Source organism: Hyla sarda, chromosome 9 (assembly GCF_029499605.1).
Source record: "Hyla sarda isolate aHylSar1 chromosome 9, aHylSar1.hap1, whole genome shotgun sequence".
Lineage (NCBI taxonomy): Eukaryota > Metazoa > Chordata > Amphibia > Anura > Hylidae > Hyla > Hyla sarda.
In genome coordinates, this window is record NC_079197.1 from 58,443,090 (window position 1) to 58,470,226 (window position 27,137).

General features: G+C 43.2%; 1 protein-coding gene across 1 annotated transcript in view; it reads left to right on the top strand.

Moving 5' to 3' along the window:
- LOC130291413 (cyclic nucleotide-gated olfactory channel-like) overlaps positions 1-27,137 on the top strand; it is a 148,206-nt gene that overhangs the window by 41,983 nt on the left and 79,086 nt on the right. Inside the window, exon 6 of the mRNA XM_056540126.1 lies at positions 1,225-1,335. Within this exon, the coding sequence (XP_056396101.1) occupies positions 1,225-1,335 (111 nt within the window). The remainder of the gene's footprint in view (positions 1-1,224; positions 1,336-27,137) is intronic.

Consider the following 27,137-nt stretch of genomic DNA (forward strand, 5'->3'; position numbering starts at 1 on the left):
AATCTTAATCCTTCCAGTACTTATTAGCTGCTGTATGCTCCACAGGAAGTTGTATTTCTTTCTGGAATTATTTTCTGTCTGAACACAGTGCTCCCTGCTGACACCTCTGCCCATGTCAGGAACTGTCCAGATTACAAGCAAATCCTCATAACAAACCTCTCCTGCTCTGGACAGTTCTTGATATGGACAGAGGTGTCAGCAGAGAGCACTGTGGTCAGACAGAAAGGAACTCCAGAAAGAAATACAACTTCTTGTGGAGCATACATCAGCTGATAAGTACTGGAAGTACTAAGATTTTTAAATAGAAGTAATTTACAAATCGGTTTAACTTTGTGGCACCAGTTGATTTAAAAAAAAATTGTTTTCCACCGGAATACCCCTTTAAGTGTCAAACGGTAATTGACATGCTTACCAAGGATCTGTGCTTGTGTTGCTGGTAAATGGCATTTGCTGTGTCCCCCATCATGCTGCTGGCTTGCTTTTGGGAATTGGCTACTGAATTGGCTACTTCCTGTTTCTGTGGCCTCCCTCAAACTACAATCCCCAGGATCCTTTGTTTCAAGGTGGGAGGTGACTTATTTCCCTCCCACACATCAATTGGCCCACCCATTGCAGAACAGCACAACCTGACACACAAGCTGTGGATTTGCATGATGATGAAAACACACCTGGTATGTGCACCATTACGTCATATAGGGCTGACTTCACACACAACAGATAAAGCATCCAAGCCCTCGTTTAGCACCTGACTTGGGATGTATTGTCTCAGACTGCATAGCAAGCTGGGAAAGATCCAAGACAACACTAATTTTCTAGGCTGCAGAATATGAACTTCCTGGGAAAAGACAAAGAAATTTGATAGCAGCCACCAAACATAAGTAAGTGAAGTATAATGGGTTAGTAACTAAACTAACTTTGCTGCCCCTGTCTCACATTCAAAGAACCAATAAAGTATTTGAATTCTTTTAAATCTGGAGCTTGAGAATCTATATTTTTCCTGGTGTATTGTCCGAAGTGACTGTGACATCCTAATAATCTTCATATTTTTACCAGCAGCTGAGTTTTAAAAGAACACTATTACTGATACAGTAAATATTCACTTATTGCTTCTGTTTCAGTAAATTTCTACACCAACAATGTTGCTCATTTTGCCTATTGTTTTGCACATCTTAATATATTATTTCCCCTATAACACACATCATTTTTTTTTCTCTGTGCATCCAGGCTGAAGATATCTGAGAGACTTGTAGTTGACCCTTCTGGAAAATGGTATTACCGTTGGCTCCTTGTAATTTCACTACCCGTGCTATATAATTGGTTTTTACTAGTGGTAAGGTAGGTTTGCCTTTGAAACTCCTAAATGCTGAGGTATCTTGCACCTTTAAGGAGCACTCCAGAGGAAAAAAAATCTAATAAACTGGTTCCAGAAAGTTATACAGATATTTCAATGACTTGCTGGACACTATGGTGCAAAGAGGTTTGCTCCTTTTTTTCCGCTCAATATTATCCCTTTAATAGTATCCCTTTAAGGACCAAGACAATTAAGCATGTACGCCCCTTAAAGGGGTACTCTGCTGTAAACATCCAAAGGATAGGGATAAGATGTTAGATCGCTGGGGTCCCGCCGCTGGGGACCCTTGCGATCTCCGTGCCAGCAGCGACGGCATCCGGAACACGGAAGCTTGCAAATGACAGGGGTGCCGCAGCAGAGATATTGGGGGTCCCCAGCAGTGGGACCCCTGTGATCTAACATCTTATCCCCTATCCAAAGGATAGGGGATAAGGTACAGTGAAGTACCCCTTTAAAGACAAAGCCTGTTTTTTCAAATCGGGGATGCATGACTTTATTAGAGAATAACTATGGTAATATTTTGCCAATCACGACAATTCCTCCATATTTTTTTTTGTCACAAGTTGTACTTCATGTACATAGTAAAAGTAAGCTGATTTTTGTTTTTACCATGCAAAAAATCATGAAATTTTAAACCAAAAGATTTTTTGCTATTCTAACACTAATAGGTTGCAAATATTTATACTTACTGAGCAAATAGTTTATAAAACTTATACTTTCCTATGTCTACTTTATTTTGACCATGTAGAACAAGAAGTCCCAGCACTCACCAGGTTACAAGCCAATATTCTTTTATTGTTCACCAGGAAACAGGACGCGTTTCAGCAATAGCCTTCCTCTGCTGTTCCGAACAGCAGAGGAAGGCTATTGCCAAAACGTGTCCTGTTTCCTGGTGAACAATAAAAGAATATTGGCTTGTAACCTGGTGAGTGCTGGGACTTCTTGTTCTACATGCTCCTGATTTTTTCCACGCACACCACCGAAAACACAGCAGTGCCGACTCCTTCTCCTACTTTATTTTGACAGCATTTTTTTTAATTAACATTTTAAATGAATTAGTAGCCTAAAAATTTTACTTAAAGAAGATGTACTATTAAAATGTCCCAAATTTTGTACATTTTATGTGCAATGCAAGGTTTGCAGAAACTTAGAAGTGTTAGAACACGGGTACCTCCCCCCCCCAAATGACCCCATTTTAAAAACTAGACCACTTAAGGTATTCACTAGGGGGTATAGTGAGTATTTGAAAACCATATATTTTTCTGACAGGAATTATTACAAAGTCAGTGTAAGAACTGAAATCAGCTTTTTCCACAAATGCATCATTTGCGGGACATATTTTTTGTAAATCATTTCTGATATTGAAAGAAATGCACCCTATATTTTATTGAGCTGCTCCTCCCATGTTTGGAAATATCCTCGCTTAGGCCATATTTGGTTATTTGGCTGTGTGGCAGGACCCAGAAGGAGAGGAGTAATATTTGGCTTTCAGGGCATCATTATAGGCCAAATGGATTATAGGCCGCACTTCATGCCTGCAAAGGGTTTTAGCTGCCAGAACCATACAGAACCCCCACAAGTGACCCCATTTTGGAAACTACACCCCCTAACATACTCACCTAGACCAAAATTGAGTACCTTGAATGCTTTTGTGTGACTGGAATGGTTACAAAGTCATTGGGAAAAATTTAATTTGCTTTTTTTTTTTTTTTTTTTATGCATCATTTGTGGGACATATTTTGTTTACATTGCATCTGAAAAGGAGGAAATGCACCTCTTATTTTATTACGCTGTCTGTCCCGTGTTCAGAAATACCACAGCTTGGGCAATATTTGGTTCCTTGACCGCGTGGCTGGACCCAGAAGAAGAGGAGCACCATTTGGCTTTCAGGCCATCATTTTAGGCTGAAAGCATTATAGGCTGCACTTCATGCCAGCAAAGGCTTTTAGCTGCTTTTATCAGCAGCACTACATCACTACTTCCGCATATGTACTTGACAAACCTGATAGCCTCCTGGAAATGCCTGAGAGTGTCCCTGATTAGCTGCCAATTCCTCAGGTGAAAGTCACACTGGCTGGAAAAATCATCAGTCTATTGCATTATGAAGTCTGTCACCACGTTGCGCTGGTGGTAAAGGTGGTTCAACATGTATAATATTGAGTTTCAATGTGTTGGAATGTAGCAAATGAGGCACTGTGGAGGTAGACCATTTTGACGCTGCAGGCAAGTTTCATAGTGAAGAAGATGGCAAGGATTTTGTCGAGCGATTAAAAAAATGTTCCCCTTTTTGGGAGTTGCAACAGCCTTTTTGTCTGCCAAATGAAGAAGGATTTTCTCGAGGGTTTACAAAATTTCCCCTTTTCGGGAGTAGCAACAGCTTTTTATAAAAAAAATAGTCAATAGAATTTTATTTATTTATCTATTTTTGGCCATAATGGGTTGTGTATGTGTAGGCCTGGTAAAAACTACCAGCAGCAAGGGTCGGAATCCTACTAATCGGACTGAAGGAGGTAGAAAAATGTGTTTCTTTATTAAGATTGACCAGGCGGCCCAGGCCGCCTGGAGGTTGCATATCAGCATTATAAGGGTGATGGCGGACCAGTGAAACTAGCAATAGCCAGTGTACAACAGGAGGAGCGTTTTAAAACAAACAGCAGGGTGTGGGGGACTCATAAGAAGTATAGCAGCCCATGGAGAGAAAGAAGTAAAAAAAAATATATATATTTGTTGAATTTGGCCAGACAGAGACCAGGAGGTAGTAGCACAGCAAGGGTGATGGTGGACTAGTGCGCCTGTTAGTAAACAGCATACAGCAACGTCTTGTAGTAACCAGTGTACAGCAGATGGCTAAAAAATATGATTTGATTACACTTTTTCCAGCCAGGCGGCCCAGGCCTGACTGGAAGTAGTCAAATTTTGCACGGCATGGATTATTCTGTACACTGACAACTGCATGGAGTGGACCACCCTCAACACCACATGATTGTGCACAGCGGAGACTCCTGGTAACTGTAGCCACTAGCCAGCGGACAGCAGGCGGTTGGGAGGTAGTGTTAGCTGTATCCACCAGACAGCAGGCATTGGTGGACTAGGTATACCTCTAGCCAGGCTTTGTGATGCCTCTTCATGTGCTGACGTACAGGCCTTATTCCTAAATTCGAACCCTGTCTGTGCCTTACTTTCTCTCTGCTGACATGGCACTGTGCCTGCTTTCCTGCATCTTGTAACATAGTAAAGAATTTCTACATGGCAGGATACCGTAAACAGCTAGGTACATCACCATCCGACTGTGCCCCTGTGCTAGAAAGTTTTTGTCTCAAGCCTTCAGATCCAGCACCAGTGTCACCGTCACTTGCTCGTGAGCTGCTCAGACCAAAAGGCCTGCTGACATTCTTTAAACTCCACTTCCTCATCCCCACCAATCCTCTCAATAAGAACGTCTGATCTGTGATTGTGGCCTTCTTGTTCCCCTCAGCACATCCACCATGATGCCTTACACTATCCCCACCATGCTTACCCCCACTAGTCCCACAAGTGATATGATCGGCCACTGCATCCCCCTCCATCACCTCAGCAACACATTCCAAAGGCTGACTGTGACACAACTCCTCCACGTGGCCCATGCTACACAACTGCGTAGCAGTGTGTGTGCGGGGGGGGGGGGGGGGGGCAAAGACAGAGATGAGGAGACAGAGCATCTAGGACCAACAATTTTTTGACAAGATATATTTTTGGGTATTGTTAAAGATTTTGTTTGATAAAACCAACAATATTTACAAAAAAAATTGTTCACAGGGCAAATCCCTGTCAAATGCACACTTTTTTTTTTTTTTACTTTGCTGCTATTGCACAACTAGAAAGATGTAATAGGTGCTTTCTTAACCCCTTAAGGACCCTTGACGTACGCGTACATCATGACACCCTGGTACTTAACCCCTTAAGGACCAGGCCATTTTACACCTTAGGGACCAGAGCATTTTTTGAACATCTGACCACTGTCACTTTAAACATTATTAACTCTGGAATGCTTTTACTGATCATTCTGATTCCGAGATTGTTTTTTCGTGACATATTCTACTTTAACATTGTGGTAAAATTTTATGGTAATCCTTTCTTGGTAAAAAATCCCAAAATTAGATGAAAAAATTGAAAATTTTGCATTTTTCTAACTTTGAAGCTCTCTGCTTGTAAGGAAAATGGATATTCAAAATAAAAACATTTTGGATTCACATATACAATATGTCTACTTTATGATTGCATCATAAAATTGACGTGTTTTTACTTTTGGAAGACACCAGAGGGCTTCAAAGTTCAGCAGCAATTTTCCAAATTTTCACAAAATTTTCAAACTCAATATTTTTCAGGGACCAGTTCAGTTTTGAAGTGGATTTGAAGGGTCTTCATATTAGAAATACCCCATAAATTACCCCATTATAAAAACTGCACCCCCAAAGTATTTAAAATGACATTCAGTAAGTGTGTTAACCCTTTAGGTGTTTCACAGGAATACCAGCAAAGTGAAGGAGAAAATTCAAAATCTTCATTTACACTCGTATGTTCTTGTAGACCCAATTTTAGAATTTTTGCAAGGGGTAAAAGGAGAAATTTTTCACTTGTGTTTGTAGCCCAATTTATCTTGAGTAAGCACATACCTCATATGTCTATGTAAAGTGTTCGGCGGGCGCAGTAGAGGGCTCAGAAGCGAAGGAGCGACAAGGGGATTTTGGAGAGTACGTTTTTCTGAAATGGTTTTTGGGGGGCATGTTGCATTTAGGAAGCCCCTATGGTGCCAGAACAGCTAAAACCCCCCACATGCCATACCATTTTGGAAACTAGACCCCTTGAGGAACGTAACAAGGAATTAAGTGAGCCTTAATACCCCACAGGGGTTTCACGACTTGCAAATGTAAAAAAAAAAAAATGTTTATCTAAAATCCTTGTTTTCCCAAAAATGTTACATTTTCAAAAAGGGTAATAGCAGAAAATACTCCCTAAAATTTGAAGCCCAATTTCTCCCGATTCAGAAAACACCCCATATGGGTGTGAAAAGTGCTCTGCTGGTGCACTAACGTAACAATGTAACAAGGGGTAAAGTGAACCTTAATACCCCACAGGGGTTTCACGACTTTGGCATATGTAAAAAAAAAAAATACATTTTACCTAAAATGCTTGGTTTCCCAAAAATTTTACATTTTTACAAAGGGTTAAAGCACAAAATACCCCCCCAAATTTGAAGCCCAATTTCTCCCAATTCAGAAAACACCCCACATGGGGGTGAAAAGTGCTCTGCTGGCGCACTACAGGTCTCAGAAGAGAAGGAGTCACATTTGGCTTTTTTGAGGCAAATTTTGCTCTGGGGGTATGCTGCATTTAGGAAGCCCCTATGGTGCCAGAACAGCTAAAAAAAATTACATGGTATACCATTTTGGAAACTAGACCCCTTGGGGAACGTAACAAGGGGTAAAGTGAACTTAAATACCCCACAGGGGTTTCACGACTTTGCAATATGTAAAAAAGTAATAATACATTTTACCTAAAATGCTTGGTTTCCCAAAAATTTTACATTTTTACAAAGGGTTAAAGCAGAAAATACCCCCCCAAATTTGAAGCCCAATTTCTCCCGATTCAGAAAACACCCCATATGGGTGTGAAAAGTGCTCTGCTGGCGCACTACAGGTCTCAGAAGAGAAGGAGTCACATTTGGCTTTTTTGAGGCAAATTTTGCTCTGGGGGTATGCCGCATTTAGGAAGCCCCTATGGTGCCAGGACAGCAAAAAAAAAAAAACACTTGGCATACCATTTTGGAAACTAGACCCCTTGAGAAACGTAAAAAGGTGTAAAGTGAACCTTAATACTCCACAGGGGTTTCACAACTTTGGCATATGTAAAAAAGAAAAAAATTTAAAAAAATTACCTAAAATGCTTGGTTTTCCAAAAATTTTAAATTTTTACAAAGGGTTAAAGCAGAAAATACCCCCCAAAATTTGAAGCCCAATTTCTCCCGATTCAGAAAACACCCCATATGGGGGTGAAAAGGGCTCTGCTGGCGCACTACAGGTCTCAGAAGAGGAGGAGTCCCATTTTTGCTGGTTGGAAGCAAATTTTGCTCTGGGGGCATGCCGCATTTAGGAAGCCCCTATGGTGCCAGGACAGCAAAGAAAAACCCACATGGCATACCCTTTTGGAAACTAGACCCTTCGGGGTATGTAACAGTGTTACAGTGAGTACTTACACCTCACAGGCTTTTTGAACAGTGGGACGTAAAAGTGAAAAATTAGTTTTTTTGCACTACATTGATCGTGTTACCCCAAATGTTTCACTTTCACATTGGGTAATAGGGCAAAAGGCCCCCAAAATTTGTAGAACAACTTCGTCTGAGAAAAAAAATACCCCATATGTGGATGTAAATTGCTATGTGGACGCACTACAATGCTCAGAATGGAAGGAGTGAAAATTTTGTTGAAATTGAAGTCGGGGGTCATGTGCATTTATAAAGCCCCCAACAGCAAAAAAAAAAAAAATAAACACATTAGAAACTACACCCCTCAATGAACGTAACAAGGGGTACAGTGGGAAATAACACCTCACAGGTTTTCTGAAAAGTGGGCCATAAATTGAAAAATGTGATTTTTTTACACTAAAATGCCCAATTTTTAACATTTTCACATGTGGTAATATGAGTTACATAGTTACATAGTTAGTACGGTCGAAAAAAGACATATGTCCAGCAAGTTCAACCAGGGAATTAAGGGGTAGGGGTGTGGCGCGATATTGGGGAAGGGATGGGATTTTATATTTCTTAATAAGCATTAATGTTATGAGGAATTGGGTTACAAATTTTGGAGGGCTTTTTCCCCTGACTATGGGGTAATATATGGGGTAATGTGCTGGGCAGGCGCACAACAAGGCTCAGAAGTCATAGAGGTCACTTTGTATTTGTGGCCTATGGCATATCAGTAGCTGACGGTTACATACATTCCGAGGAAAATACAAAAATGAAACACCCACATGTGGCACCATTACAGAAAGTACCCACCCTGAGGAATGGGTATAGGGGTAAAGAGGACATTTTGAACACACAGGTGTTTCCTAAATTTATTTTCCAGGAATGGATGAAGGGTAGTTTTTTGAAAATTGAAATTTTCAACCTATGCTCTGCTTCATCTTTCTGGGAACAACTAACATGTGACTCCGAATTGTCGCCTGGAAATACGACAGAGCTCAGCGAGAACTCTTCGCATTTGAGACGGATGTTTGTTACGGACCTAACAGTTACATACATTCAGAGGAAAATATAAGAAAGGAACACCCACATGTGAACCTATTACAAACAGTACACCCCCTAGGGAAGGTGTATAGGGTGAAGTGGAGATTTGGAACAGACGGTTGTTCCCTTCATTTATTTTCCAGGAATGAAGTGTACTATGGGGGGAAGAAAATTGCAATTTTAGTACTGATATGCCAATTATTTTCCCAGAATGATGACCCAGAGTACAGCCAAAAGTAAAAATTATGCCCACCCCAAACCCTTTACTCTGAATCATCATTCTGGGAAGGGGATGTGTGGGGCCGTCCCTATTCTGTTACCTCAAATGCGCAACCCGCTCAGGTGGGGAGAGAGAGCGTTGCGCATTTACATAGTTACATAGTTAGTACGGTCGAAAAAAGACATATGTCCATCAAGTTCAACCAGGGAATTAAGGGGTAGGGGTGTGGCGCGATATTGGGGAAGGGATGAGATTTTATATTTCTTCATAAGCATTAATCTTATTTTGTTCCAGGAATGTATCTAATTCTGTTTTAAAGCTGTTAATTGTTCCTGCTGTGACCAGTTCCTGAGGTAGACCGTTCCATAAATTCACAGTCCTCACGGTAAAGAAGGCGTGTCGCCCCTTGAGACTAAACTTTTTCTTCTTCAGACGGAGGGAGTGCCCCCTCGTCCTTTGGGGGGGTTTAACCTGGAACAGTTTTTCTCCATATTTTTTGTATGGGCCATTAATATACTTATATACGTTTATCATATCCCCCCTTAAACGTATCTTCTCAAGACTAAACAATTGTAACTCCTTTAATCGCTCCTCATAGCTAAGATGTTCCATGCCCCATATTAGTTTAGTCGCGCGTCTCTGCACCCTTTCCAACTCCGCAGTGTCCCTTTTATGGACAGGTGCCCAAAACTGAACAGCATATTCCAGGTAAGGCCGTACCAATGATTTATAAAGGGGGAGTATTATGTCCCTGTCCCTTGAGTCCATGCCTCTTTTGATACATGACAATATCCTGCCGGCTTTGGAAGCAGCAGCCTGACATTGCATGCTATTCTGTAGTCTGTGATCTACAAGTACACCCAGATCCTTCTCTACCAGTGACTCTGCCAGTTTAATCCCCCCTAAGACATACGATGCATGCAGGTTATTAGTACCCAGATGCATAACTTTACATTTATCCACATTGAACCTCATTTGCCAAGTGGATGCCCAGACACTTAGTCTATCCAAGTCATCTTGTAACTTATGCACATCCTCTATAGACTGTACTGTGCTACAAAGCTTGGTGTCATCTGCAAAGATAGAAACAGAGCTGTTAATACCATCCTCTATATCATTGATAAATAAATTAAACAACAGCGGGCCCAGTACTGAACCTTGGGGTACACCACTAATAACCGGGGACCAATCAGAGTACGAATCATTGACCACCACTCTCTGGGTACGATCCATGAGGCAGTGTTCAATCCAGTTACAAACTAAAATTTCCAAACCCAAAGACCTTAACTTACCTGTCAGACGTCTATGAGGGACAGTATCAAACGCTTTAGCAAAATCCAGAAACACTATATCCACAGCCATTCCTCTGTCAAGGCTTCTACTCACCTCTTCATAAAAGCAAATTAGATTGGTTTGACAACTTCTATCCTTAGTAAACCCATGCTGGCTATCACTTATAATACAATTATCCCCTATGTATTCCTGTATGTAATCCCTTATAAGTCCTTCAAACAATTTACCCACAATGCACGTTAAACTTACCGGTCTATAGTTTCCTGGGGAAGACCTAGAGCCCTTTTTGAAGATTGGCACCACATTCGCCTTGCGCCAGTCCCTTGGCACTATACCAGACACCAGAGAATCTCTAAATATCATGAACAGGGGTACAGATATTACTGAACTTACCTCTCTAAGAACTCTTGGGTGTAGTCCATCCGGTCCTGGGGATTTGCTTACATTTATATCACTTAACTTACCTTGTACCATCTCTACATTAAGCCAGTTCAATACATTATATGATATGTTACCAGCACTGACCTGGCCAATGTCAGCTCCTTCTTCCATAGTGTATACAGAACTAAAGAACCCATTCAGTAGCTCCGCCTTCTCTTGATCGCCTGTGACAACCTCCCCATTATCATTATTAAGGGGTCCTACATGCTCTGTCCTTGGTTTTTTTTGCATTTATATATCTAAAAAAATATTTAGGATTAGTTTTGCTTTCTTTGGCCACCTGTCTCTCATTTTGAATTTTTGCTGTTTTTATTACATTTTTACAGATTTTATTAAGCTCCTTGTACTTTTTAAATGTTATAGCTGACCCATCAGATTTGTATTTTTTTAAGGCAATTTTTTTGTTGTTTATTGCTCTTTTAACATCATGTGTCAGCCATGTAGGATTTAGTTTTAATCGTTTATATTTGTTCCCCTTTGGTATATATTTAGCTGTATAGTTATTTAGAGTTGATTTAAAGATGTCCCATTTACCTTCTGTATCAGTATTTGACAACACCTCCCCCCAGTCTATGTCCTGTAGTGCAGCCCTCAGCCCAGGGAAATTTGCCTTTTTAAAGTTATATGTTTTTGCCTTCCCCGCCTGTCTTTGTTTTCTACATTTTAAGTCAAAAGTAACTATATTGTGGTCGCTATTACCAAGGTTTTCCCGCACAGTTACATTACCAACCAGCTCTGCGTTGTTGAAAATGATCAGATCCAACAAGGCATCACTTCTTGTTGGGTCCTCCACAAACTGGCCCAGAAAATTATCCTGCAATAAATTTAGGAATTGTCGCCCCTTTGTAGTTTTAGCCAACCCCGGACCCCAATCTATATCTGGATAGTTAAAATCTCCCATTATTACCACTGTACCTGCCCGGGCGGCCCTCTCTATTTGTTTATGAAGCCGAACTTCTATCTCTTCAGTGATATTAGGGGGTCTGTAGATTACACCAAATACTATTTTTTCCGTATTTCCCTCCTTTTGTAATTCTACCCACAATGATTCCACATCCTCAGAATCATCACACACTATGGCATCGTTCACACTGACTTTCATACCACTTCTTACATACAGACAGACTCCACCACCTTTTCTGTTCATTCTATCCTTGCGAAACAATGTAAACCCCTGCAGATTGACAGCCCAGTCATGCGAGGAGTCCAGCCATGTCTCAGTGACCCCAACTATATCAATATGTTCCTCCAGTATCAAGGCCTCAAGCTCCCCCATTTTATTTGCTAGGCTTCTGGCATTTGTGAACATACACTTTACATTTCCATCCTTTATGTTATTGGGGTTAATGGGATTCAAGGGTGTAAGTTTTATTTTCCTATGAAGCTTATTCCTATTAACTATTCTAACCCCTCCCTCCGCTCCACCCCCAGGTACATTTATAATTCCCACCTCTCTATCTACACTATCTTCCCCCTCTTTGCTGTAGGTTCCCTCCCCCCAAGTCCCTAGTTTAAACACTCCTCCACCCTTCTAGCCATCTTCTCCCCAAGCAAAGCTGCACCCTCCCCATTGAGGTGCAGCCCGTCCCTACGGTAGAGCCGGTAACCGACAGCAAAGTCAGCCCAGTTCTCCATGAACCCAAACCCTTCCTTCCTACACCAGCTTCTGAGCCACTTGTTTACCTCCCTGATCTCCCGCTGCCTCTCTGGTGCGGCTCGTGGTACTGGTAGTATTTCAGAAAAGACTACCTTGGAGGTCCTTGCCTTAAGCTTGCGGCCTAAGTCCCTGAAATCATTTTTAAGGACACTCCACCTACCTCTTACTTTGTCATTGGTGCCAATATGTACCATGACTGCTGGGTCCTCTCCAGCCCCGCCCAACAACCTGTCAACCCGATCCGCGATGTGCCGAATTCGTGCGCCAGGCAGACAACACACTGTTCGGCGATCCCGGTCTTTGTGACAGATTGCCCTGTCTGTCCCCCTAATAATTGAGTCCCCCACCACTAGTACCTGTCTGGCCTGCCCTGTACTCCTCCCTCCCTCCTTACTGGAGCAGACACCCCCCTGGCGGTCAGAGGCGGTATCCTGCTGCAGTTCTGCTAGCTCTGTAATGGCATCCCCCTCATCTGCCAAGCGGACAAACTTGTTGGGGTGTGCCAGTTCAGGACTAGCCTCCCTGACACTTTTTCCCCTACCCCTCTTTCTAACTGTAACCCAGCTAACTGCCTGACTGTCCTGCAACTCCGTCCCACTGTCCTCCCCCACCTCTATTCCCGAGAGTGCCTGCTCAGTGAGCACGAGACTCCTCTCCATGTTGTTAATGCTTCTCATTGTTGCCAGTCGCCCCTCTAGATGCAGGATCTGGGCTTCCAAACGGACAACTAGCACACATCTCGCACAACAATATGCACCCTCAAACTGTTGTTCAAGGATTGCATACATTGAACAGGATGTACATTGGACTGCATTTTCCAACATGGAGGCCATCTAATTATGGGGATTTCACAAATGTATAGGGCAAAACAGACAGTCAAAATTACACTTAAAATTTTTTTGTAGACCTTGTGGGTTCAAAAATTAAAACTCACAGCGATCTCAACCTCCTGCTTTCAAACTCCAGTTTTTGAATCTCCTCTTTCACGCCCCCTCTTACACAGCAACACTCAGAAAGAGCAAGCAACTGCAAACCTCCAATGCTGTTCACTCTGTGTCCCAAGACCCATTTTTTAGGGGGAAGAAAAAAAAAGATATTGGGGTATTGGGAAAAAGGTTTTGTTTTTTGGGGGTGTGTTTAGGTTTAAAATTTGGAAGTCAATGTATCCTGGACTGGTACATTGGAGCCGAATTCTGGAGAATGAAAATTACGGCAAAGGATGGAAAATTTAGTACTCCATGGAAGTGTGATACTCCCTGAAGCAGCCTATGCAGAGGCCCGGATGATTGGGGATCACACCTGGAAAGTGTTGGCCGGGGACGATCCGGGGACCTAAAGTTCCAGAGGTGCTCCGACCCGCTCTTTGGCAGTCACCAAAGATGAGGGCCTTTAGAACTACCTCTTGGAACTCCAGGTATGTCCCTGTGTTGCCAACGTACTTGTACAGTATAAAAGAGTTGTACATGGCAACCTGTACCATGTAGACCGCAACCTTTTTATACCATACACATGTTTTCCACATGGCATTATATGGCTTGAGGACTTGATCAGAAAGATCAACTCCCCCCATATACCGATTGTAGTCCAGAATACAATCGGGCTTGAGGACCGGTCCCACGGTACCTCACACAGGGACAGGGGTGCTGCCATTCCCATGAATTGTGGTGAGCATAAGGACATCCCTCTTGTCCTTATACCGGACCAACAACAGGTTCTCTTGGGAAAAGGCACAGGACTCACCCCGGGGGATAGGAGCATGTAGGGGATGGGGCGGAAGGCCTCTTTGATTCTTCCGGACTGTCCCACAAGCGACCGTGGATCTGGCTAGGAGGGATGTGAAGATAGGGATACTAGTATAAAAGTTATCCACCTTTTTTTTTTTTTTTTTTTTTAAAGGTGACTTCTAGCGCAAAAAAACCCTGCGCCAAAAAAAAACGTTTATCTAATCAGTGGTGTGCGCACTGATTAGCACTTGTGGCGGCAGGGGGCGCAGAAGTCAGTGGGGGGTCCGGCCACTCAGCCCAGAACAGTGGCTGGTGGCTTTTACACAGACCCCCACACAAAAAAAAAAAAAACGAAAAATAAAATAAAAAAACGCTTTACCCCGAAAAAAATGCACCCACCTGAACCCCCAAAAAAACGCTGATCAGTGATAAATCACTGACAGCGGTGGGACAGGCTGCACACACAGGTACGGTCCGTCCTCACAGTACACGCCTGCTACTGGTGGCACGGACCGCCTATGGGTGCAAAAAAAAAAACGCGTTAACTGTAAAAAGTGCCTTTACCACAAAAAAAACGCTGATCAGTGATAAATCACTGACAGCGGTGAGGCACGCCGCACACGCACAGGTACGGTCCGGCCACACAGTACACGCCTGCTACTGGTAGCACGGACCGCCTATGGGTGCAAAAACACGCTAGAAAATGCGGAAAAAAAGCGCCGGCACCACAAAAAAAAAACGCTGATCAGTACTACGGGACTGATCAGCGGTGGGTGGGCTTTAATAAATGGTGGCGGACCGCTCTTTTATAACTAAGAGGGTCCGCACACACGCTTAGGTGAAAAAACAAAAAAAAAGATCTGCGCCAAAAAAAAAAAACGCTGGCGGCAGACCGCAGCGACCCAGTAGGGCCGGGGTCATGCAGCTAAAGGTGCTACGGACCCACGGACACCCACTGAGGTACGCTGAAAAAAAAAATATTTTTTTTTAACCCTAACCTGTCCCTACCTAATCTAAAGCTATCCCTGGGGATTTCTGTGCCAAGGGGCCACAGAAAGGGGGAAAGGGGCACTTTTTTTTAACTCAGGGGATGGTGGCAGCACGGGGCTCCGTCCTGCTCGCCAGATCTCGGTGGACGAGCGATGCGCTGCGATCGCTGACATGGGGGGCATCATGACCCCCCTGGGCGATATGCCGCGATGCCTGCTGAACGATTTCAGCAGGCATCGGGCACCGGCTCCCCTCCGGCTAGCGGCGGGGGGCCGGGAATGGACAGGACGTACTCCTACGTCCTCGGTCCTTAAGGACTCGGAAACGGGTGGCGCAGGAGTAGTCCATTGTCCTTAAGGGGTTAAGGACCCATGACGTATGGACAATTCCGGCCCTCACCGCGAACCGGGTGGGGATCGGACTGGGATGCCTGCTGAATGGCGTGCAAAGGCCCAGGGGGGTCATTAGACCCCGCCCCCCAATGTCGGCAATCGCGGCAAATCGCAAGTGAATTCACAATTGCGATTTACGCGATTCTGGGTCATTACGGGTCTATGATGACCCGGTGACCCGGAATAGAAGGGGGATCGCGGGTGTCCATGACACCCACAACCCCCCTGAAGAGATAGGAGTGAGGTGGCAGGGGTGCCACCCCTCCTATCCCTGCTATTGGTGGTCTAGACGCGACCACCAATAGCAGATCGGGGGCGGGGGGGTTTACTTTTTTCCCCATCCTGCCCACCCACAATAGGCGGGGCAGGACGGGGAAACCCGACAGGGACCGGCGCCGAAGATCGACTTAACGATCCGGAGGCTGCGGGCGACAGAGATCGGCGGGCGGCGACGTCGTGCGGCTGGATCCTACGGAAGCCGGTGAGTTGCCTAGCGACATCTGGAGGGTACAGTCTGAGACCTCTAGATAGTGGTCTCTAACTGTAGCCCTCCAGATGTTGCAAAACTACAACTCCCAGCATGCCCAGACAGCTGTTTGGGCATGCTGGAATATGTAGTTTTGCAACAGCTGGAGGTCTGCAGTTTGAGACCACTATCTAATGGTCTCTAAACTGTATCCCTCCAGATCTTGCAAAACTACAACTCCTAGCATGCCCAAACAGCTGTTTGCTGTCCGGGCATGCTGGGATTTGTAGTTTTGCAACAGTTTGAGGACCACAGTTTGGAGATCACTTTGCAGTGGTCTCTAAAACTGTAGCCCTCCAGATGTTGCAAAACTGCAAATCCCAGAATGCCCAAACAGCTGTCTCAGCACGCTGGGAGTTGTAGTTGCGAACCTCCAGCTGTTGCATAACTACATCTTCCAGCATGCCCTTTGGTGATCAGTACATGCTGGGAGTTGTAGTTTTGCAACAGCTGGAGGCACACTGGTTGGAAAATACTGAGTTAGATAACTGAACCTAACTGAAGGTTTTCCAACCAGTGTGCCTCCAGCTGTTGCAAAACTACAACTCCCAGCATGCACGGTCTGTCAGTACATGCTGGGAGTTGTAGTTTTGAAACAGCTGGAGATTTGCCCCCCCCCCCAGGTGAACGTACAGGGTACATTCACACGGGCAGGTTTACAGTAAGTTTCTTGCTTCAAGTTTGGGCTGCGGCAAATTTTTTGCTGCAGCGCAAACTCCTAGCGGGAAACTTACTGTAACGAAGTGCGAACGTACCCTAAAAACACTACACTACACTAACACATAATAAAGATAAAACACTACATATACAACCCCTTACACTGTCCCCCCCAATAAAAATTAAAAACGTATTGTACGGCAGTGTTTCCAAAATGGAGCCTCCAGCTGTTGCAAAACAACAACTCCCAGCATTTCTGGACAGCCACTGACTGTCCAAGCATACTGGGAGTTTAGCAACAGCTGGAGGCACCCTGTTTGGGAATCACTGGTGTAGAATAGCCCTATGTCCACCCCTATGCAATCCCTAATTTAGTCCTCAAATGCGCATGGCGCTCTCACTTCAGAGCCCTGTCGTATTTCAAAGAAACAGGTTAGGGCCACATATGGGGTATCTCCGTTCTCGGGAGAAATTGCACTACAAATTTTGGGGGGCTTTTTCTCCTTTTACCCCTTATGAAAAGGAAAAGTTGGGGGCTACACCAGCTTGTTAGTGTAAAAAAATAAAAAAAATTTACACTAACATGCTGGTGTTGCCCCATACTTTTCATTTTCACAAGCGTTAAAAAGAAAAGAAAAAAACCAAAATTTGTAACGCAATTTCTCCTGAGTACGGAAATACCCCATATGTGGCCGCAAAATGCTCTCCGGGTGCACAACAAGGCTCAGGAGTGAGAGCGCACCATGTACATTTGAGGCCTAAATTGGTGATTTGCACAGGGGTGGCCGATTTTACAGCGGTTCTGACATAAACGCAAAAAAATAAATACCCACACGTGACCCCATTTTGGAAACTACACCCCTCACGGAATGTAATAAGGGGTACAGTGAGCATTTACGCCCCACAGGTGTCTGACAGATTTTTGGAACAGTGGTACGTGAAAATGAAAAATGTAATTTTTCATTTGCACAGCCCACTGTTCCAAAGATCTGTCAAACGCCAGTGGGGTGTAAATACTGTGAGGGTTGTAGTTTCCAAAATCGTGTCACATGTGGGGGGGGGTCCACTGTTCTGGCACCACGGGGGGCTTTGTAAACGCACATGGCCCCTGACTTCCATTCCAAACAATTTTTTTCCCAAAAGCTCAATGGCGCTACTTCTCTTCTGAGCATTGTAGTGCGCCAGCAGAGCACTTGATGTCCACGCATGGGGTATTTCCATACTCAGAAGAGATGGGGTTTCAAATTTTGGAGGGGCATTTTGTCCTATTACCCTTTGTAAAAAATCTAAATTTGAGGGAAAACTAGCATTTTAGTGAAAAAAAAATCATCTTCACATCCAACTTTAACGAAAAGTCGTCAAACACCTGTGGGGTGTTAAGGCTCACTGGACCCCTTGTTACGTGCCTAGAGGGGTGTAGTTTCCAAAATAGTATGCCATGTGTTTTTTTTTTGCTGTCCTGGCACCATAAGGGCTTCCTAAATGCGACATGCCCCCCAAAAACTATTTCAGCAAATTTTGCTTTTTAAAAGCTAAATGTGAATCCTTCTCTTCTGAGCATTGTAGTTTGCCCACAAAACATTTTACATCCTAACATGGGGTATTTCCATACTCAGAAGAGATGGGGTTACAAATGTTGGGGGTCATTTTGTCCTATTATCCCTTGTAAAAATCTAAATTTTAGGGAAAACTAGCATTTTAGTGAAAAAAATAAATAAATCATTTTCACATCCAACTTTAACGAAAAGTCGCCAAACACCTGTGGGGTGTTAAGGTTCACTGGACCCCTTGTTACGTGCCTTGAGAGGTGTCGTTTCCAAAATAGTATGCCATGTGGGGGGGGTTTGCTGTTCTGGCACCATAGGGGCTTCCTAAATGTGACATGCCCCCCAAAAACCATTTCAGAAAAACTCACTCTCCAAAATCCCACTCCTTCCCTTTTGAGCCCTCTACTGCGCCCGCCGAACACTTGACATATACATATGAGGTATTTTCTTACTTAAGAGAAATTGGGTTACACATTTTAGGAAGATTTCTCTCCTTTTACCCCTTGTAAAAATTCAATAACTGGGTCTACAAGAACATGCGAGTGTAAAAAATGAAGATTTTGAATTTTCTCCTTTAATTTGCTGCTATTCCTGTGAAACACCTAAAGGGTTAAACATTTTGAATGTCATTTTGAATACTATGAGGGGTGCAGTTTTTATAATGGGGTCATTTGTGGGGTATTTCTAATAAGAAAGCCCTTCAAATCCACTTTAAAACAGAACTGGTCCCTGAAAAATTTCGATTTTGAAAATTTTGTGGAAAATTGCTGCTATACTTTGAAGCCCTCTGATATCTTCCAAAAGTAAAAACATGTAAACTTTATGATGGAAACATAAAGTAGACATATTGTATATGTGAATCAATATATAATTTATTTGGAATATTCATTTTCCTTATAAGCAGAGAGCTTCAAAATTAAAAAAATGCGACATTTTCAATTTTTTCATCAAATTTTGGAATTTTTCACCAAGAAATTATGCAAGTATCGACAAAATTTTACCACTTACATGAAGTAGAATATGTCACGAAAAAACTTTCTCGGAATCAGAATGAAAGGTAAAAGCATCCCAGAGTTATTAATGTTTAAAGTGACAGTGGTCAGATGTGGAAAAAAATGGCCGTGTCCTACAGTGAATATTGGCTGGGTCCTTAAGGGGTTAAACCAATAATTTTCATGAAATTTTTTTTTACAGGGCTAATCCATGTCAAACATTTGTCCTTTTTAAGGTACTGCTATGTCCTAAACAGGAAGATGTAACCGGTGTTTGCTGAAACCAATAATATTCACGAATAATGTATTAACAGGGCTAATCCTTGTCAAATGCATGTCTTTGTTAGGCTAGGTTTCCACTTGTTTTCTTGGGGCAAAAACACCAATAAAAATGCCCATTCTGCCGCATGGCTTTTTTTTGTGAAAAAACGCTGTGGCCAGATGTTAGCTGCAAGTCAATAGGGAACTGCAAAATGCCATATCCACTTGGTGCTTTTTTGTTTGGCGTTTTCTTTTTTTTTTTTTTTTTTAGCCTTTTGACGATTTTGAGCTATTTTTGGCTCCTTGGCAGTTTTAAAAAACAACCTCTTGCTGAAAGGAAAATCATGGCATTTCCCTCCCATAGAAGTCTATGGGAGTGAAAAAACGCCAAGAAAAATGCCATGTTGGTTACAACTTTGGCATTTTTGCCGGAATTTTTTACTCTTTTTTGGAGTTTAGCTATCCTAAAAAGTTAAGGAGATACCTTTTTTTAATAAAATTTTGTAGAGTGCCATTAAAAAAATAATAAAACAGATACAGTAGTGATGGAAAAAAATGTATTTAATTAAATTTATATTTTTTATAATGAAATTTTTATCAATTTTTAAACAGGGATCAATTTATGTGTGCGGGTAGGGCACAAAAAATGTAGTCGACAATAATAAAAATGTAGTGCCTGTGTATTTTTCACTTTTTAATATTTCTTTTAGTTAGTACTACTACTCCCAGCATGGAACAGATTGTTTCATGATGGGAGTAGTAGTACCTGGACTAATTGACAGATCGCCCCGGGTCCGTTGCGATCCTTCTGCAATCTGCTGAGAGAGGAGATTGGCTGCAACCATACGGCCAATCCCCACTCTGGGCAGAAAATATGAATGAGTGATGTGAATTTCTATTCACATCACTGGCCGGCCAGAGTACAGAGCAGAGATGCAAGCGCTGTATAGAGCCGTTCCGCATCTCTGCAAAAGATAGGACGATCGCATCAGTGTCAGGAGTGACATTCAGGGCGATATTTCTATTAGTACAGGTACTACTACTCCCATCATGGAACAGTCTGTTCCCTGCTGAGAGTTTTTTTTTTTTTTTTGGGGTACCCAACAAATGTTTTTTTTAAACGCCAAAAAACGTAGGAAAAAGCTGTGGACGTTTTTGCTGGCGTTTTTTTAAGTGTAAAAAAAAAGTGGAAACCTAGCCTTAAGGCGCTGCTATGTAAAACTGCCCTCCCCCTTGCTGTCTCCTATTGGCCTTTGGGATGATTGACACATAAAACCAGCAAATCATTTAAGAACCCAGGGTGTCATCTGATATGCTGGTCACCTGATATAATGCCACCACTCTCAGGTCCTCCCACTTCCTCTGGGAGCCAAAACGCTATGCTTTTTACATATTTCCCCCACTTTTACCAGTTCACACAAACTGCATCAGTAAAAGTTCAAGAGCTTGTTGAGCCAAGCAAAACCAAAAAATTTGGGTCGAATCTGGGTTTGCTGCGACCGGCCCCCTTATCTCTACCTCTGACTGAAACTAGTTTTGTTCACTCAATGCTACTCATAAGCATTCAATCACAAAGCACAATCACAAGTGTTACTGCCACAGGATTCTGGAAAGTGTTCTTTGGTGGAACAAAGCCCACTTTTCTAGCCATTCATTTGGCAAAGGTCCTGTAATGTCCATTTATTTGTTTTTGTATTTTTCTGTTTAGGTCTGTCTGTTTGTGCTATTCACTTTCAAGTCTGCTTGAGCATTTACCTTGTATTTATCTTGTGATATTTGATCTGAGTTTTTAGCCATGGTTAATTAGCCTTGTTTAGTAGATTTTAGTCTGTGTTACATTAGTCAGGTTTTTAGGATTGTATTTCCATTCTGCTATGTCGTTGATCACACTGATTTTTCTTATACCCGTTTTCAGAATTTTTTTTAACAAGACATCTCTGTGACCTTTTAATGGGACTCTGGGGAATTGAGATTTAGTACAAAATACCTCCATGCTCCATGGTGGACTCTGGGAGATTTACCACGTAATGGCCAAGTGATTGACATTCTACACTATCCAGCCGACTGCCGTTCCGTCTGTTTATAAATCATTTTGTATTAGTTTTCAACAAGAGATAAACACAGCATGGTAATATGATACATGACAAAGTAAAGTGAATTAATTTGTTACAAACAACGTTTTTACATAGAAATTCAAGACAAGTCTCTGATAGGTAAAAAAGTTCAAGTTTGAATAAGCATAAATTTATGAAAGTTCTTGTTCTCAATTTCTGTTAATCGTAAAGTGAACCTTTGTTTAAGTTGTTAGGAATCCCTTAAGTGTAATGTGGTCCCATGCTAAAAATGAACAGGAGTTTGAATAGGAGTTTGACTCCAACATATATAACATAATGTAGAAGAGTAAGTAAGTGAACCAAGTATAAAATTTAGAAAAGGAAGAGAAAAGAGGAGGAAGAATGAGGAAGAGAGAGAGATCTGGTGTTGTTGCTATCCAGAAATATCCATCTATTTAACACAATTCATAATGTAAGCATTACAATAAAGCATTTTACAACAGTTACCTGAATATATATACAGGCGCTAAATTTGAAGGATGGTGGTAGCTTTTTGGAATCAATACAGGGGTATGTGCAGACTGCACAGACGGAGCTGCTTGCAGCCAGATAGTGTGGAATGTCAATCACTCGGCTGTGATGTTTGCAATATGGAAAAACTTAAAGGGATACTCCACTGCCCCAGGGTCCAGAACATTTTGTTCTGAATGCTGGGTGTGGGCTGTGGGTGTCGTGACGTCATGGCCACGCCTCTCGTGATGTCATGCAACGCCCCCTCAGTGCAAGTCTATGGGAGGGGCGTGGCAGCCGCCCCTTTACCCCTTTAACACTGGAGTGAGTATGTGGGTTGGCACAGCCATTAACTTCAAGCTGGGAGCAGTAGTGCTGGGTATATTCTCTGCTTAACCAAAGTTCTCAATCTACAGAAGAAACAACATACATATAATTCATAGTGTACAAAAATGAAGTAGTACTCACTTTATTTATTTTATATGCGGTACATTACAAAGCAGGCTTGGTACCTGTGTTGTAATTACAGTTTACATCCGTTTTGCGTACCTTTTATGTGTTCTCAAATGTCTGTTTAGGAATTTACCGCCTATGAAATAAACAAAGTATATCTTAATTAGAGTTAAGCAAACTAAACCAGTAGTACTTGGTTTTGGTGAGAACTTTGAGAAATATTAGGTTCCGAGAACATCTGCACTTTGCCTGGTTTGCTTTTGCTTAACCTGGTAACAACACCAAAATAGGAGAAAGCATAAGAAACACATGGCATTGGCACCATTTCAGCATAGGATGAGGAAGTAGGAACAAATGCATGACATCAGGGTAGCCCAGAATACTTTGCAGCTAGCTAGCAAGATCACATGACCTTAGGTTAGCCAATAATAGCTTGCATAGAGCTACCAGGCAAAACCCCCTGTGAGGACAGGATATGAGGACAAAAGCTCCTTCCTTTGTTGCTTTTCCTTCCCCACAAGGATTAGATAGGAAAAACCGGACAAGGCCAGGTACACCTAGGAGCTAGTTAAATATATAAATTAAATTAAGCTTGAAAACAGTATAACGTTTCCCAGGAAACAGGATGGCAGAAGTGCTACGCCAGCCACCTCTCGGGAAGGCAAGCCTGCCTATTGGCTCCAATTTGATCTAGAACCAAATTCTCGACTGCCAAGCTGTGACTTGAAATGCAAAAGAAAAATAAAACAATCGCTGAGGGGTAACCACCATCCATACTCAACAATAGAACCAAACCAAAAGATTTTTCAATTTTTTTTTTTTAATTTAAAGTACAAAACGAGATTCCCTTTGAGCTTCACAGAAAATATATTGCTATTCTAGGGCCCCGCCTCACAAAAGCCATAAATTAATCCTGTATACACAATGCACTTCCTGTCTCAAAGTTGGAAGCAACGATAATATTGATTTAAAAAAAAATAATCATACAGACCAATCCCATTAATAAATACTGATGCAATTTTTTTTTTTTTTCAAATTATTGGCGGTTTGGATGTAATTTCCTCCCTAATACACGAGGACCAAAATGGCTTTATCCCAGGTAGATCAATGGTACTGTGGTTGGACAGGCTGTTCTCGAGTATTCAGCTAGTTGGCGAGGGTCCCCACTCCATTCCATCATTGGATGCGGTTAAAGCCTTTGACAGAGTGGAGTGTGGGCTTCTTCTGGAAGGTGCTGGCAGCCATTGGATTTAGTGATCAATATATAGAGTTTATTCAACTACTCTATAGGGAACCTACGGCAAGGCTGCAAGTAAATGGGGCTATCTCACAAAGTTTAACTCTTAGTAGAGGGACCCGCCAGGACTGCCACTTTCACCAATGTTGTATGCTTTGTATGTGGAGCCCTTAGCTATTTCAATAAGACAAAAACCCCAGAAATACTGGTTTCCCATGGATATAAGTGAGAAAATAGTGTTATTCGCAGATGATACTCAACTATTTGTTCTGGAATAAGAGAGGTGTTGAAAACTTTTGAGCAATATAAATGGTTGGCTGGTTTAGATATTAACTAGAGTAAGTAATCTCCTCTTGCTCTTAATTCTGATTTTTCTAGTTTAGCCATGAAAGAAATTTCTAGGAATTCTCAACATGTCTATTTGGGGATCAAAATAACAGCAAACACCTCAGATTATCTGAAATTAAATGTGCAGTCTTTGTGGCGGAGAATAAAAATTGGAGGTCTTGGCTAAACTCTCTTTGTCTGTCAGATAGACTTGAATTAATTAAGATGATTGTTCCCCCCAGATTTTATTTGTGATTTTTGGTTAAAAAAAAAAAAAGTATATTAAATAGATAAATCTGGGGATGAAAGAGAGCAAGACTTAAATATTCTATTTTCACTGCCCCCATACAGTGGGGAAAAAAAGTATTTAGTCAGCCACCAATTGTGCAAGTTCTCCCACTTTAAAAGATGAGAGGCGGGGGGCATGGCTAGCTATGCTGGTGTGAGAACGTGTGTAGCTCGAGCTCCGGTCCTGCACCCATGAATACCTGGAGACCTCTGTGGACTTTTATGGGGAACAATAGGAAGAAGCTGCGGAAAGGGGCCCAGACCCGTCCATCTTCTTCCCAGAGTGATCTCATGGGCAATTTCACTCGTTCCCAGCCGCACCGCAGCTCATCACTGCTGCTGGGCAAAATGGTGGACTCCTCCTTTCACATACCGGCTCCTACAGTGCGGCCTGCAGGCGGGCCGCACTCTTCCTCCGGACCTACCCTGCCTCCTGATCAAGCTCCCGGCTGGCTGTCACTCACCTCCGGGCTCCTGCCGCCTGTTTCTCCAGCCGCTGCTGCTGCCGCTCTTTTCCCCACTAGGACTTTCGTTAGCTTTCTCCCCCTTTCTGTGCTCTTCTGACTTGCTCTCACTGGTCTTCCTTTCCCTGGTTCATTTGTGCACCTCCTCACTACTTCTGTTATTCCTCTAGAGGTCTCTCTTCCAATGTCCTTGTTCTATTTGGCTTTCTATAGGGTGCCGGGCTCGGGCTCCCCTCCTGCTTGCCTACTTCCCACTTCCCCCTCATAGGGTGGGAACACCGCTGGGCTCCTTACCCGGTGTTTGTCTCCCTGGTCTTTGACCGCATCTTCCGTATCTTGTGCTGCAACAGTATTTCTGCTGCAATTTCTGTGGTTTTCCCCTCTTTCTCGCTTTCTACTTTGTCTCGTCTCTGGTCTTCTTTGTCAACTGGGGAGCTGACGGACGTGTGCTCACTCTTCCATTAACCCACCATGGTGGAGCTCAATATAGCCTCCTTCAATGTGAAGGTACTCAACACGCCAGCGAAGCGGACGCAGATTTTGCACCATCTCCACAAACGCAAAGTACACATCGCTTGCTTTCAGGAAACTCATTTCAAGGTTGGTCATGCCCTTGCCATTAAAAACCGATAATACCTGGTTTGGTTCTGTGCCAATAATCCGGTGGCACGCGCTAAGGGGGTCGATATAGCTATCCATAAGTTCCTTGTTCATCCTTAATGTTACCTTGGATCCGCAGGTTCGGTACATAGTCTTATCCCTCTCCCTGGGGGTGCCACATTTACGGTTGTTAATACATATGTCCCTAATCAGGGTCAGGTGGATTTCCTAGTTGACTTGGTCAACTCGGTCTTGCCTGCGGTATCAGTAACTGTGGTCCCATGCGGGGATCTGAATTTAACTCTGGACCCTACCCTGGATAACTCTACGGGTCATTCCAGCCTATGCAGCGATAAAACACATGAAGCGTGCTCTTGCTCTCCTACAGCTGACTGATGTTTGGTGCCTACAACACCCTTTAGACAGGGATTACAGTTTTTTCTCCTCCCCGCTTGGGTCCTACAGTCAGTTGGATTTTATTCTGGTCCAACATAATGCTGTACCCTGGGCTGTATCCTCCTCAATTGATCATGCCCCGGTCTTCTGCTCTCCCCATCTTCCATCCCTGACTCGGTCAGTCTGGTCGTGGAGACTGAACAAATCCCTGCTTTTGGACCCACTCTGCCTGGCTGACTTGACCACGACTGTTTCCTCTTTTTTGGACGATCACAGTTCTGACCCCACGGCCCCTTACTATCAATGGGAGGTGCTTAAATGTGTTCTCAGGTGCATACTTATTAAACATGGCTCCCGACTAAAAAGGGGCAAAGCTCAGGCCCTTCGTAATGCTCTTCTCCGGGTTTCCTCGCTGGAACTGTCCCATAAGCGTTCACTCTCCCAATCGGTCCTTTGGGAACTTCAGCTTGCCAGGCTTGAGGCTAAACGCTTGTTAGAAGAGTCTTGGGGATGCTGGCTCCAGATGGGTAGGAGCTGGTTTTACAAAAATGGGAACAAAAATGGTCATATGCTGAACTTCCGGTTCCGGCGCACGGATGTAAGGAGTGCTCAGACAGAGCTCCGTCCGCACCGCTACCTTCACCCGTTACCCGCCACACATATCTGCACATCCAGGGACTCTGAATAGCTGCACTATCTTCTGAACGCTCCTGGGAACAAGATGGATCGTTTTATCTCCCGAGGCGGGGACGGACAAGGTCAGAGAGCGGGATCTCCTTCTCAGGCCGTGGGGGAGGGAGGTGGAGGTAAGATGGCGGAGATGCGCGCCACAACGGGAGTAACGGGACAGACTGCCCCACTTACACAGCAGGAGATACCGGCCCCCCTGCCACCTGATACTGACAACAGTCTTATCCCAGGACTGCCTTTCTCTATTAAAACTCTGGCCACACTTCTGGCGGCTGAAGTGGCTAAATTAGTGCTGACTGACATAAAACAACAGTTGGATTCCACTATAACGTCCTCCCTGTCAGCCATACAAGGGGAGGTTTCTCGTCACTCCTCTCAAATTGCTGAACTTGAAGAGAGATTAAATGTGGCTGAGGGAGAGATAATGATGACGAAGCAGCAACTACATAAATCTCAGAAACTTACAGCAGCGCTCCAGGAGAAAACGGATGACCTGGAAAATCGCTCCAGAAGGAGTAACCTTAGGCTAGTGGGTTTTCCTGAATCCATTCCCGGTCATATATTGCATATAATCTGCGCTGAAGAGTTGCCAACGGCGCTGGGGCTATCGGCCAAATGCTCAGTGGAGAGGGCCCACAGACTGGGACCTTTGCGGCACACACTTCCTTCTACTACCACTACAGCTGAATCCAAACCGAGACAGGTGATCGCCAAATATCTTAATTACGCTGAAAAAACTCTTATTCTGACAACTTACAAGAAACTGACTACTCCACTAATGATTAGAGGTCACCGTATAC